The following is a 14645-nucleotide window of genomic DNA, read 5'->3' as shown; positions in this document are numbered from 1 at the left end:
TCCAAGGCTTAATATATTAAATAAGGTAATTTGTAAAATAGATAATGCGTATATCAAAATTAGTTATTATATCAAATCTTGATTTATTTATCAGTTTGCAACTTGGCAGTGCACATGATCTCCAAGTGTGCATACATTAAATATCATATTAAATGTGCTGTTTTTATCAGTATTTTTAATCGCAAATTACTATATTTGTTTCCCATCAACATATTTGACTACTATAGTCTATATATAACAAATCATGGAAAGAAAAGTGTGTTCGGTTATCGTTTTTCTCGTGTCCAAATTATAGCGAAAGTTTTAAAATTTTATTTTGATAATCAAAATATTTGGACACTCGTATGATTTAAATAGAATAAACATACATAGGATGTTTAGTAATATACTTTTAGTGAATTTTCACTTGGTTCCAACTACGTCGGTATAAGCAGACGTATCTCTTGTTGTAAATCCATACGTACGTTATTCAAGTCTCCTTTCTTCAATCTCTCAATCTGGTCCACGACTAGAAATTAGTTCATCTTCTAAATAGCACTAAAATATTTAGAAAAAGTTTTCGTTGAGATCAAAAACTCGAGAGGTGGCTCAAACCCTAAAATTTCTTTAGGGGTGGCCGAAATCTTGGAGGAGAGAGGTGAGGGGATTTCGAAACTCTTGGAATGAATGGAGGCTAGGGTTTCAAGTCTCATGCTTAAACCATGCCTTCATGACCTAATTTTCATAATATAATATTTAGCTTTCATAATTAACTTTAATAGGTTTGATTAATTAATTGGACTAATCCAACTAGTTTAATTAATTAATCAAATTTCATTAAGAACTTTAATTATTTAATATGTTGGACTTGTACTCCTACAAGCACATCAAACGTACCTCACACTATATATTTAATTTAATATTTAATAAACTCAATTTTTGAGTTTAATAAATTAAATTATCATATTTTATAAATTCAACTCCGTAAATTTATTCTCTCCAAATTTTAAATATCATAAATTCAACTTCTTAAAGTTATTATTTCATAAATTCAACTCTTTGAATTTATTCTCTCAAAATTTAATTATCATAAATTCAACTCCTTGAATTTATTATATCATAATTTTATATAAATTCTACTCTTTGAATTTATTCTTTCAACGGGAACAAAATGATCAAGTGCTTGTGTGACCCTCAAGGGTTTAGGTATACAGCTGGCTGTAGGTTTACAACTCTTTGTGATTCATGACATTTTCTTTTATTCGGGCTTACCCCAATTTGCCCCATTTCACTGCACCTACATTTGGTCATGAGAATGTCAGAAATCATTTTTCTGATTAAACCCATTGAATCATGGTAAAAGCGTCTAGTAACATCGCCCCATGATCCCCTAGATATCACTAATAGTGTCTGCAAGAACCAGTCGATTATGATTAACGTACATTACGGTCCCTTAATCTCATATATCCTGATCGAATCTGCAACCATTGGTTCATCGAGGGTTGCATATTAGATTCGATAGCTATGCGATACAATCATGAAATGTTTATAGTGTCATCGTATGCACAACTAGAGAACTCTTTTTCTAATATACATCTCAAACTCTTGCCAGAGATTTCATGCACTATTATTTATTAGATCACATAGGATATTCACACCCGTAGGTGAGCGGTGAATTCTTGTCTACATTACACCGACTCCTACACATTTCGTAATTGCACCTAACCTCGCCACCTTGTAACCCTCGCGTAGTCGGTAAACAAGTCAAAGCACAATCCTAATATGCAGAGCCTCGGTGTTGCCCCGGTCATAAGGACTAATTATGTACAATCACTACCACAAACTTTTCCTTTTGATCAATGATAACCACTTGAAAAGCCCGAAGAAGGGATGTTCGGTACAATCATCGTATGATTATTCATCTGCATGATTGAACATCTCTATGCCCTTACCACGAAACACGATACACAACATCACATATGATAGTCTCAACCTCAAGCGGTCTTTTATCTTTATTTTTAGGCGGCTGAATCGACTAGAAACAAATTTAGAATATACAGTGTTTAAAAATGAGTTTCAAGATCGAATTAATTCGTATTAAAGTATAATCAAAAACTTTATCTATGCTGATTGCATGTGTATACAAATAAACCAAACTGAAACCATAAAAAGTTAAATTAAATTAAAATAATTATTGTTTATTACACTTGAATCAATAAATTCTCTAACCAACCATTGACTTGTAGAACATCTATTCTAACAAAGTCAACATTTCAGTGGATTAGCATAAACTATATTTTAAATGTGAAGCTCTAATTTTAGATAAAATATCGAGTTCGAGATTCCCGTAGAGCTCCAATTATATTTGAAAAAAAAATGAAATTTAATTTATGAATTTTATATTTTTTGTCTAATTTCATGAAAAATGTATTTTAGTCTTAATATGTTGCACACGCAAACCTTACAATTTTATAATCAGTCTTAATTTGTTGCACACGCAAAGCTTACAATTTTATAGTTAGTTCAGATAATAAATACTACAGTACTGATATCTGGATATCAATATATTCAAGTCTTTTAAGCTTGACATACATTTATGAAGACACGTAAACTGCATCAAACTAATAGTAAGGAGCACGCCGAATCCTGGGTGGTGTAAACAGAAAAAACCGGGAAGGAATACTTAGCCTGTGTTTTGCAGTCCAGCAGCGATACCCTTCATGGTTAAGATGAGGGTGTCCTCTAATCCGGGGGCGTAATCACTCGTGGGGTTTAACGTAATCAGTTCTGCAGCTGGCTTCGAATCGATATACTCCTTGCAAATATGAGGCCTCAGCTCCACACGGTAGTTCGGCTCACGAATTCGCTTCAAAGTATATGCTTGACATACATTCAAGGTCGTGATGTATGAATCACGTAAGCGGAGTCGTTGCTTCAAGTATGGATCTCCTTCCAAGATTTCCTTGTGTGCAGCTATCTGTAAAAGAGACAAAATTATTACAATCAAAATCGACAAGCAAGCATCTTCTTGAATATATCGCCTAGCAATAGACGCTTACGTCTTGCACATGTAAAATAAAGACAAACATGGTTGTCCTTATGATAATATAGTACAGACGGCCACAACAAATTTACCTTAAGCAGAAGACTCTTGGTTTCCTCGTAATTGGACCTCAAATTCTCACCGAATGGCAACAAATCTTTAGCTACAAGGAGTTTGTCATACAATGCAGCAATACCAGGGTCTCCCTTAGCAAAAACCATCTCAACTAAATCAATGGTGACTCTAAAGAAAGGCCATTTATTATACATTTCCTGAAGTATTTTTAGGTTTCTAACGTCTTTTTCGATGGCGTGTTTGAATGCTGCTCCAAAACCGAGCCAAACAGGGAGATGGAATCTTGTCTGTGTCCAGGCAAAGATCCAAGGAATGGCTCTCAGTGATTCAATGCCTCCACTAGGCTTCCGTTTTGATGGACGACTACCTATGTTCATTCGACCATACTCCAGTTCCGGCGTGGCCTAAAGTAATTAAATTCAAGTTAAAGAAATATATTGAAGAGAAATAGGAAATATATCACCACGTAATATGGTTGCTTACAAGGCGAAAATATTCAACAAAGCGGGGTTCGTTGAAGACTATTGATCGGTACTCCTCAGTTGCGACAACAGCAATTTCATCCAAAAGGGCACGCCATTCAGGTTTTGGGGCGATTGGAGGATGCATTCCATGTTCGAGTGTAGCAGCAGTAAAACGTTGGAGTGTTCTGAAACACAAGTGTTCCTCTCCAAAAGATTGTTCAATAACTTCACCCTGAACGGTAACACGAAGTGATCCATGGATAGTATCCGGTGGTTGAGACAGTATAGCAAGGTGAGTAGGACCACCTCCTCGTCCAACCGTTCCACCTCGACCGTGGAACATCGTGAGTTTCACACCGTATTGCTTAGCAACTTTGATAAGCTCCTCTTGAGCCTTGTACAGTTGCCAAGCAGCTGATAGCCGGCCAGCATCCTTGCCAGAGTCTGAGTACCCGATCATGACTTCTTGTTTCCCATTGATATGATTTCTATACCAATCGATGGAGAAAAGACGGGCAACAGCAGATGGAGCAGCCTCCAAATCATCTAATTTCTCAAAAAGAGGAACGACTCTCAATGACGGATTCACACGGCATTCACGTTGTAGAAGCTCGACTGCCAACACATCAGATGGTGAAGTGGCCATTGAAATGATGTAGGCACCGAAGCAGTCTGGTGGGAGTTCAGCCAAGACATGAAAAGTGTTTAAAACATCAGAAATTTCTTCTGTTTTTGGAAGGTCAGGTCCAAACAAGGGACGTTTACCGCGGAGCTCAGACAAGAGCCATTCTTGCCTCTTTTCCTCGGACCATTCTCGGTAAGAACCTATTTCTAAATGTTGGGTGATGGCATCCAGGACATCAGTGTGCCTGTCGGATTCTTGTCGTATATCGAGCTTCACTAGCGAAAGCCCAAAGGTGGAAACTTGCCTCAAGAAATCAAGAAGGCTCCCATCAGCTATTGGCCGGTCTCCGCAGGAGCAAAGAGATCTGTAACAAAGTTCTAGGGGTTCCAAGAACTGCATAAATTTACTTTTGATTCAGTTTCATTTATCTATAGTAAAAATACATATTCAATCAAATCACTAAAGGGAACAAGTATAAATAAGTATAGAATATTGATGGTTTGAAAATGGAAAAGAGAGCATACCTGCTCAATATTGGTGTAAGTCGCCTCTTCTGGGATCTCAGAAGTTTCTTGAGCTAATAAATGGCGAGCACGTTCACGTGTCTGATAGAGCTTGTCCCTCACATCTCCAAGAATCACACGATACGGCTCGTTTGGCGGGATTGTTTTCCAAAATTCTAAATCACAAAAGTTCAAATACTCTGAGTCAGGAGGAAAATTTAGAGAAGGATTTTAGAGTTACTACACAATATTGTGGTCACCTATGAAATGCTTTGCATCTCTCTTTGAATACCGATGGAGTTCATCAGCTCGGACACGAAGTTCATCGCTACAACGCCACATGGATAACTGGAAAAGACAATGAATTTAGAATGAAATGCTAAACTAATTGAAAGAATTATCCATACACTGATAAACATAAATTATTATTTTTTGTAGTTATGATTAAATACCTCAAACATGAGGTCCTCTATTTGTGAACAGTATAAATTGGCGGCCATCATTCTGGCCAATAAGCAAACATCCCTAGTGACCTCAGGAGTTACCCTTGGATTACCTGCAATTGATTTTTACAAAAGATGTTGAGTTGTTAAGTTCGAGTAGTAGCCAAAATATAGCGAAAGAACATGCAATATAACATGACATTGACGTGCTTCACGACATATCTCTTGATCAATATTGCAATTATCAGCCCTTTGAATCGTTAAAAATATGGAGAGACAAACATGATAGAAAATCTTCAATATACTAAATCAAAATAAAATTGACCATATCAAAGATATATTATAATCTTAATAATATCAAATCTAATTTTAAAAGTAAATCAGTTCGTGTTAATCCATATCAACCTACAACATTTACATACTGCAAACCCTAAAAACATTTGTAAATGCTAGCACAGAAACTATTAACAACGTACAAGCACATATTTTTACAGGAAAAATGAAAAATACCATCACGGTCTCCACCCATCCAAGAAGAAAATTGAATTAGAGGGGCGTTGTACGGAACCCGTTCGTCAATCCCTATATTTTTAAGGGCGGTATCAACTCTGCGCAGAAACTTTGGAACACCTTTCCAAATCGTTTCATGAAAATAGCTCATTCCTGCCCTCATTTCGTCTTGCGGAGTAGGAGGAGTCCTGCGAATTTCATCGGTTCGGAAAGCAGCTTGAATCTGAAAACATATAGAAGACAAAATGCAAGCAGCTGTTTATTCATTTCATCATATAAACTAGCATATATTGGAGCTCAAACATAAGATACACACATACAAATACAATAATTCGTGTTTTTGAGGAAATGTTTTCTGAGTCCAGTAAAAATGAAAATGCAGGAATCAATATTCAATGCAAAAGTATTTCACTATTCCACAAATCATCATCAACTTGCAACTAGTTTGAAGGACATATGGGAATTTGCAGGACATAAGGGAATTTGCCTTTCTTTTTTATGGAGGCATGCCTGGTGAATACAAGTGAATGAAACAAAAGCAAGAAATTCACATTTAACAAATCATATGGAACAGATACGCAACACAGTACATGAACTCATACATATGTATATCAAAATTTGAAAATACTGACAACTTCTGGAACTTGGTAACAATACTTCTTTCAAAGAAATATCACGAAATCGAAAATATAAAACAAAGAAGCTTCAAGAAAAACAATACATATATATGAGTAGTCAACTTTAGAATGTACAATATTTACTTTGCATCCTACACAAATTATACTCGTATTTTGTCAATATTATAGCATTGATAATTAGAATTGTAGATACCACTCAATTCAATATTTTGTAGTTTGTAGGCCATGACATAATGCGATCAGTCCTTTATTTAAAGGACAAATGAGGATAAAACGGAAAATATGTGTGATCCTGGAGCTATTGTAATCACGTGTCAAATATCTAACAAGTGGAGCAAACATACGTCCAAGCATTTTGCTCGCATGGGTAACAGGAAGGAACAAGAAACTGAAGATATATTCTTGTCAACAGGGAACAATGATTTTCGTGCTATTGAATTTTTAATTATGTACTTATTTATAGCAAACTCTATAATTGTTGGTTTGCTTCCATTTAAGTTTTTGATTAAAACAAAATTGAGTCACGATCTAATGGCTCTGACATTATGAAAATATTGATTTAATAAGGTTGAACAAAATCAATTCTCATTATTGTACTTTCATTTTCCGAGTTTACATGTATTTATGCAAAAGGTATGCATGCCGAATCTGATTTTAGAACAGAAGGAAAGAAATTTCAATCAATCGATTCCATAAATCCTTCCAAGGAAAGGAAACAAAAACACACATGTAGTATGATAAAAAAAAAACACACATGTAATTACAATGTCTACAGTGGTTATTCATATTTAGAGTTCCACCAAAGCTGAACTCCTACGGATACTCTATACACTAATACAATTAGGTTGTCCCGGGTAACACACTCCACCATTAGCTTATTTTCTTTTTTCTGGTTCTTATTCTGTTTTTCAATAATTATGGGTTTTGTGGCTCTTGCAGCCTTCCATAAGAAATCGGTAAATTATATGTGAAAAATAGATTTAAAAAGTCGAATGGAAAATGAAACAAGCGGAGTAAACTAGGAACTGAAGTTTACCTCCCTCTGTAATGCTTCGTCAAGCTCCTGTTTATCATCAGGAGTGATGTCTTTAGCATATAACTGCGCCAAACAATTCCGAATCCTGAACAAATTGAATTCAAAACACAAGAATAAATAACATAAGTTACTTAAGCAGATGAAAGGAACTTCATTAAAATACATCCTACCGAACCAAACACGTTCTTGAATACAAAATACCCACTAGAGATAATCAGAGAACCAACCTTCCATGTTTCTGAAGCAACGATCTTCGGACAGATTGAGTAGGATGAGCAGTGAAGACCAGGTCCACAGTCTGGTTCTTCAATGCATAAAAAATTTCCTGTGGGGACTTTTTTAAATCAACCACAAGTCTCTTGAGCGTCTCTTCGATGTCTGATTCAGTAGCCGCGGAGTTCTCATCTGTATAATCTCCCCTTTTCTTTTTGATTCGCCTACGATAAGCAAGCTGAACCTCCTCAGCCAAATTGGCCAAGCTAAGCATGTGAGAAAAAGCTTTTGCTATAACAATAGAATCCCCAGGGTCCAAACTTGTCAATACGTTTCCGAGCTCCTCCAACTTGTTGGGATCATGCTTACCTTCATACTCAGCAGAAAGCTCGTAACATTCTTGCACCTAAATATCCAGAATTCCATTCACTTTATCTATTAATGTGTCATTCACAAAATCAAAATTTGAAAAGCATTTTTTACAGAGTTTTTGATATACAGACCTTTAAATTCTAGTACAAAACCCAATCAGGCTTCTTAACAAAAATAACATAAAATGAAGAAAATTTTATTCAATTAATACAAAGACTTCAATGCTATGCAACTAATATATTTTTAATCATGTTAGTTGGTGTTAGTTAGTTTACATAAGTGTTGGTTAGTTTACATAAAAGCGTTAATGAGGATAACACGTTTCTATTTTCTTCTTGTATATAAACTCCACAATTGTATACGAAAGTTTTAAGCGGGAATAAGAATTCAGTGGTTTCCCTTTCATAAAACAGAATTTTACATGGTATCAGAGCTTGGAAATCGTTGAATAATCAGCGCACATCTGAATTCAATTGAGATTGAGTTCGGAATTTTGCTCGCCGCTGGCTTCACGATTGACGATAGCAGAAGAATTTCAATCTGAAATGGTTGTGAATCCTAATTTCAATGATATGTTGTTCCTACATCCTTCGGACACTCCGTACGAATCTTGTCAATGATCAGTTGATAGGTACTGAGAACTACGGTGTATGGAGTCGTGCGATGTTAATTGCGTTGCGCACAAAGAATAAGATAGGATTTATTGATGGCACTTGTAAACGCCCCAATGCTGGATCTCCTACAGTACAACAATGGGAGAAGTGTAATGCTCTGGTCCTATCATGGATCATCAATACAGTTTCGAAAGATATATTTTGAGGCATTGTGTACGCCACTGAAGCGTATGTGGTTTGGTCTGACCTAAAAGAACAATTTGACAAGGTAAATGGATCACGAGTTTTTGCATTGCATCGAGAAATCGGAAGGCTCACACAAGGAGACAGTACGATTTCTGTTTATTTTTGCAAACTGAAACAATTATGGGATGAATATTCCTCCTTGGTGACTCTGCCGTCTTCTGAATGTAATACCTTGAACATGATCAACAACAACGATTACTTCAGTTTTTGATGGGATTAAATGAGAGCTATCTTCAAATCCGAAGTCAAATTCTCATGATGACTCCTCCACCAACTGTGGGACAAGCATTTTCAATAATATCACAAGAAGAGTCTCATCGAGCAATGATTTCTATGGAAGCTCCAGCTGCAGTGTTTTTCTCTAATCAAAGTCGAAGAGATCCACAGCAGAAAGAGGTCCTCAAATGCGACTATTGCAATTGGAATGGTCGCATGCGAGCTACTTGCTATCGACTTAATGGATATCCCCCTGGACATAAAATGTTTAAGCCTCAAGGTAAGGGTGTTCCTCAGAAAACTTTCATGAAGAATAGAAGGCAACAACTTGATGCAAATGCGGTTGAACGAGAATCATATGGCATGACAGCAGAGGCAGCGCATGATTCTCCAATTTTCAGTCAAGCTCAATATGCTGAAATTTTGAAGCTCCTGGAAAAGTGTAAAGTTGAAGCTCCTAGTGAACCTATGGTGAATATGGCAGGTACAGGGCAGAAAGGATCGTCTTTGTTATCTCATTTCACAAAGGTTCCTTGGAAAATAGACACTGGTGCAAGTGAGCACATGGTAGGAGATTCTTTAACTTTGCAAAATTCTGAATCCATAGCTAACTCCTCTGGGACAGTTGGTTTGCCAAATGGGAGTAAGATTTCCATCAGTAAAATAGGTTCCATAGCCCTTACCGATTCAATCATGCTGAGCAAAGTGTTGCAAGTTCCTGATTTTAGATTCAACTTGCTTTCTGTATCTAAACTCACCAAAGAACATCACTGTTATGTTACATTTTACCCCAATTTTTGTATGTTTCGGGACCTCAAGACTGGACAGATAATGGGGATTGGTAGAGAACGGAATGGACTTTATCACTTGGACAACACAAACTCTGGTTTTTGTTCATTATCTCACTTTCCTAGCTCTAATTTTAAGCCACAGTGTAATACGTTGATACTTGATAACACACCGGTTTGTTCATCTGTAAGTGACTTACTTTGGCACCAACGTTTGGGTCATATATCTGTTGATCGAATGAAACTTTTACCTTTCATATCTACATGTGATTCTATGCCTCATTGCTCTATATGTCCACAAGCAAAACAAACCCGGCTTCGCTTTCCACGTGCAAGCATTTCTAAAACTTCGTGTCCTTTTGAGTTATTGCACATGAATATTTGGGGACCCTTCAAAACAAAAACATACAATGGTGAAAGATATTTTCTTACCATAGTTGATGATTTTTCTAGAGGGAGTTGGGTATTTTTGATGCACTCAAAGCTTGACGAGCTACGGATCCTTAAAAATTTTTTCTTGCTCATCCAAAACCAATTCAGCATGTCAGTCAAAGTTATTCGCACTGACAATGCATCTGATTTTTTTAAGCTGGAGTGCACGACCTTATTTCATTCTCTTGGTATCATACACCAAAGCTCTTGTCCCTATACCTCATGAGATCTTGTTTCATAAAGTTCCCTCATTCGATCACCTACGCGTTTTTGGTTGTTTGTGTTATGCTACAAACTTGACCACTCAACATAAATTGTCTCCTAGAGCGTTAACATGTGTGTTCTTGGGATATTCCAATACACAAAAGGGATATAAGTTAGTCAATCTTCATACCAACAGGATATTTTACTCTAGAGATGTGATGTTCCATGAGAAAGTGTTCCCATTTCTGAAACCAACCAGCAGTAACAAGTTTTTCCCTCTGATCCCGTTGTCGAACATGATTCTATCTCACCATGTCAACCTCATGTACCTGAGCCAGAATCCTTGCCTCTTCGAAGATCATCTAGACACACAACGCCACCTATTTGGACAAAGGATTACACTTGTCCAACATTGCCACATAGTCATAGCTAAATCAAAGTATCCCATTTCAGATTATCTTACATATTCGAGATTTAATCCAACTTATCAGAGTTTTTTGACATCTATCTCCTCTGAAAAAGAGCCCCAATACTACCATGAAGCAATGACTGATCCTAGGTGGAGAAAGACTATGGATTTGGAACTTGCTGCTCTTGAATCTAATTGTACATGGGATATTGTTGACCGCCCAACAAATAAGAAGCCGATAGGATGTAAGTGGGTATACAAGATCAAACACAATCCTGATGGAACTGTGGACAGATTCAAGGCTAGACTTGTGGCAAAAGGCTACACACAACAACAAGGAATTGATTATCACGACACATTCTCACCCACAGCCAAGATAGTAACTATCCGATGTATGTTGAGTTTGGCAGCTATTAAAGGCTGGAACTTGCATCAAACGGACATCACCAATGCTTTTCTTCAAGGAGATTTAGATGAGGAAGTATATATGGATATGCCATTGGGCTATAACAGACAGGGGGAGTCCAAAGTTTGCTTATTGAGGAAGTCCTTGTATGGGTTAAAACAGGCTTCAAGACAATGGAACCACAAGTTTTCAAGCATTATGAAAGATGGAGGTTATGTTCAATCACACCATGATCACTCTTTGTTTATTAAACACACTGCTGGTTGTGTTATTTTGTTACTTGTGTATGTTGACGATATCATCATAACTGGTGATAACGATCTGGCAATCAAGGAGTTGAAGACCTTTCTTCATTCCAGAATACATCTCAAGGACTTGGGGCCGTTGCGTTATTTTTTAGGCATAGAGATTGCTTGATCTCGTGCAGGGATACTTTTATGTCAAAGAAAATATACGCTGGAATTGATCTCTGAAATGAGGTGTAGCAAAACCTTAGGCTTACAACTCATGAAATTGTAAAATATTCCTACATTCCATAGCAGGCAGTCAACAGCATCTAGTGAAGCTTCTGGTTGAAATTGCTCAAGACTGCTTATGTTCCTACAAATCATCAGCTTGCTGATATTTTTACCAAAAGCTTGAGCAAAGATCAACACACCTATTTGCTGTCCAAGATTGGTGTTTTAAATCTACACCAATCTTGAGGGAGAGTGTTAGTTGGTGTTAGTTAGTTTACATAAGTGTTGGTTAGTTTACATAAAAGCGTTAATGAGGATAACACGTTTCTATTTTCTTCTTGTTTATAAACTCCACAATTGTATACGAAAGTTTTAAGCGGGAAAGAGAATTCAGAGGTTTCCCTTTCATAAAACAGAATTTTACAAATCAATGATCTTTAAAAAATATTAAATGATCCAGAGAATACCAACTTTTAGAACGTGAAATATGTAGTTAACTTATGTTATTCAATAAAACATAGAACATTAGAAATAACTATACTCAAGAATACTCAGTACTTCCACTTAAAATACTTAATGCCACAGAATTTAATTTATATATAAATAGAATATAATTTTAATTCGTCTTCAATTCAATGTAGTAAAAGTAACATTTCAAACAAACTAAATTTATTAAAATACTTTATTCTTTCATTTCTATTTTTAATATTATACACCATTTTTAATTTACATGATAAATACAAAGTTTTAAATATTTTTAATTTTAGAAAACTTACTTTATATATATACATAAATAAATAAGAACTTAGCCAATCGTCATAAAAATTAAACCATCGAATATAGATATAAAATAAAAGTGCATCCAAATAAAAAAGGGAAAACCATCAAATTTGTCCAAAAGTTTTTCAGAGTTGGGTCTCATTCCTATAAATTTTCTTTTTGTTGGTTTTAAATCCTATTTAGTCGGAGCGTTGACGTGATGCTAGAAAATAACGATACGTGTCCGGTGCCTTGTCAATAATCCAACGAATCAGGATTAAAAACCAACAAAAAGCAAAAATTAAGACTAAGATCCAACTTCGACAAATTAGGACATCTTCAACCGATTCCAACCTGGAGCTATTTCTTGAACCAGGTTTAAGATGGGCTAGAATGCTGCAGCATTTCCAGAAAAGCACTGCCAATGCAATGGTTTGATATTGAAAGAAATCATTTTTTCAAAAAAATTAATAATATTGAAAATTTATTCTCGAAAAAAATTATTGAAAATAATTTACTAATTAATTCGATCATTCTAGAAATTTATTACAAAACTAGAACTGAATATTTTATAAATTTAATAAATAACTAAAAAAATTAAATTCTAAACATTTATATATAAATAAATCAAGTTTTTAACTGATTGAATGTACTTATTTATATAATTAACTTTCAATTAGTAGAACAAAATATTATTGCCATAAATTTATCTATATTATTTTTACTAAATTATTCACTAATTTAAATTAAATTAAATTAATTATTTATAAAAAAAATTAAATGCAAAAGGAACAGCGAAGAGTTTTGTATGTCGAGTAGAAGCAAAACAGCCAAACATCAATTATCACAAACAAAACTAAGGAATATTCGTCGAATATCCTTTTGAAAAAGCAAAATTTGAGGTAGATTGGTAGGGAAAAATTTCATATCTGGCATTGAAATCACATAATAAAAGTTGCTGCACTAATGATGCAAAGAACGAACTAGTAATGACTTGGGACACTATCAATTATGTATCCAAAGATCTACGTATGAAATGTCAAATCAAATCCCAAGAATCAAAAGGCTATTATATGAATTAACATGAACAAGAAAATGGTACCGTCTCCTTGAGATCCTCGCCATGTAAATCCTGTAAAATGTCGAGAAACCGATCCAGAAGCAAAGCGTCGTACTCGATAAGCTTGTCATCCTCCGACACCTTTCCGGGCACCAAAAGCCTCAGCTGCGCATCAATGGAGGCCATCTTCTCCAGATTCCTAGTCGCCATCGGAAACCCAATCACTCGAAAAACCCTGCAGAAACTTGAGCAAGAAATCACAGTTTTAGCTTGGTCTAAATGGGTATCAAGATTCTAAGCAAGACCCAATAAAATCAGCGGATTCAACTGGGAAGAAAACAAAACAGATGCAGCTCGTGCATCGGTTTTCGAGCTTCACGTGATACTGGATTTCGTTTGATAAGTAAAAGAAAAAAGTTAATTTTTTATTGCATTAAAATCCCAGTCGTTGAAATTTGGTAGTGTACGATGTACCTCCAATATGGGCGGAGAGATTTGTGGAGCAGATGGGATAATGAGTTGGATTCGAACAGAAAGGACAGAGTATCAATATATAGACAATGAGTCTACCCAAAACCCATTTACTTTGAAATTCCCCATTATAATATAATAATATGTAATATAATAATATGCAATTAATTAAAATAGCAAAGTAAATTTTATTTTTTGAATAACTAAAATTATTTTGGAAATAAAAACAAATGGTTAGTTTTGTCTGCGGTTGGTTGTTGTTCATACCTTAGCCGTATGCCCTAGGATGTTTAGCCTCATAATATATGTGTGATATAGAATATTTTTCAAATTTGAATTTGGAATATAAAATTATTATTATTATTATTATTTTTAGTAATTGATGAGTGATATTTTCTCAAATTTCTACATATAAATTATCAATAGATAATTAATCTGGTATACTAAATATGATTTGAATTTGATGTTTATATAATTTAAATGAGATATGGGATTATAAAAATGTAGAAGGCATAGTAAAATTAATGATAAAAAGTATTTTTTGTTATCTTAAAGTATTTTATTTTTGACATAATAATAATAGAGTAAATTTCTTATGATATATTGTCACGGATCTATATATCTTAGACAGATTGATTCGATTCATATTTATAATAAAAATTAATATTTTTGAATATTTTT

The 14645-nt window shown here is 35.0% G+C and overlaps 1 protein-coding gene across 3 annotated transcripts; it reads right to left on the bottom strand.

Moving 5' to 3' along the window:
* Positions 1-2423: 2423 nt before the first annotated feature.
* Positions 2424-14100, bottom strand: LOC142543234 (phosphoenolpyruvate carboxylase-like). Of its 3 annotated transcripts, none has more exons than XM_075650361.1 (11): positions 13968-14100; positions 13536-13737; positions 7544-7935; positions 7317-7401; positions 5643-5865; positions 5142-5245; positions 4950-5037; positions 4711-4865; positions 3581-4579; positions 3115-3501; positions 2424-2956 (listed from the first exon to the last, which is right to left on the bottom strand). In XM_075650361.1, the coding sequence occupies exons 2-11, from the start codon at positions 13701-13703 to the stop codon at positions 2663-2665; spliced, it is 2895 nt and encodes a 964-aa protein (XP_075506476.1). In that variant the 5' UTR covers positions 13704-13737; positions 13968-14100; the 3' UTR covers positions 2424-2662. The 3 variants fall into 3 exon arrangements, with proteins under 3 accessions (XP_075506476.1, XP_075506477.1, XP_075506475.1); XM_075650362.1 differs by having other exon boundaries at positions 13536-13728; positions 13968-14098; XM_075650360.1 differs by lacking the exon at positions 13968-14100 and having other exon boundaries at positions 13536-13918.
* Between the last annotated feature and the right edge of the window lie 545 nt (positions 14101-14645).

This window comes from Primulina tabacum, chromosome 4, assembly GCF_025594145.1.
Source record: "Primulina tabacum isolate GXHZ01 chromosome 4, ASM2559414v2, whole genome shotgun sequence".
Classification (NCBI taxonomy): domain Eukaryota; kingdom Viridiplantae; phylum Streptophyta; class Magnoliopsida; order Lamiales; family Gesneriaceae; genus Primulina; species Primulina tabacum.
Note: the sequence above shows the minus strand (reverse complement) of the source record. Positions and strands in the feature narration are given on the sequence as shown.

What these genes read in the sequence shown, in the direction of transcription:
- LOC142543234 (XM_075650361.1), bottom strand. Translation starts at nt 13,703, where the DNA reads ATGGCGACTAGGAATCTGGAGAAGATGGCCTCCATTGATGCGCAGCTG. An exon ending in GCGAGGATCTCAAGGAGACG is followed by an intron (nt 7,936 to 13,535) that starts GTACCATTTTCT and finishes CTGGATATTTAG; the next exon opens with GTGCAAGAATGTTACGAGCT. An exon ending in TTGTTGAATATTTTCGCCTT is followed by an intron (nt 3,502 to 3,580) that starts GTAAGCAACCAT and finishes TAATTACTTTAG; the next exon opens with GCCACGCCGGAACTGGAGTA.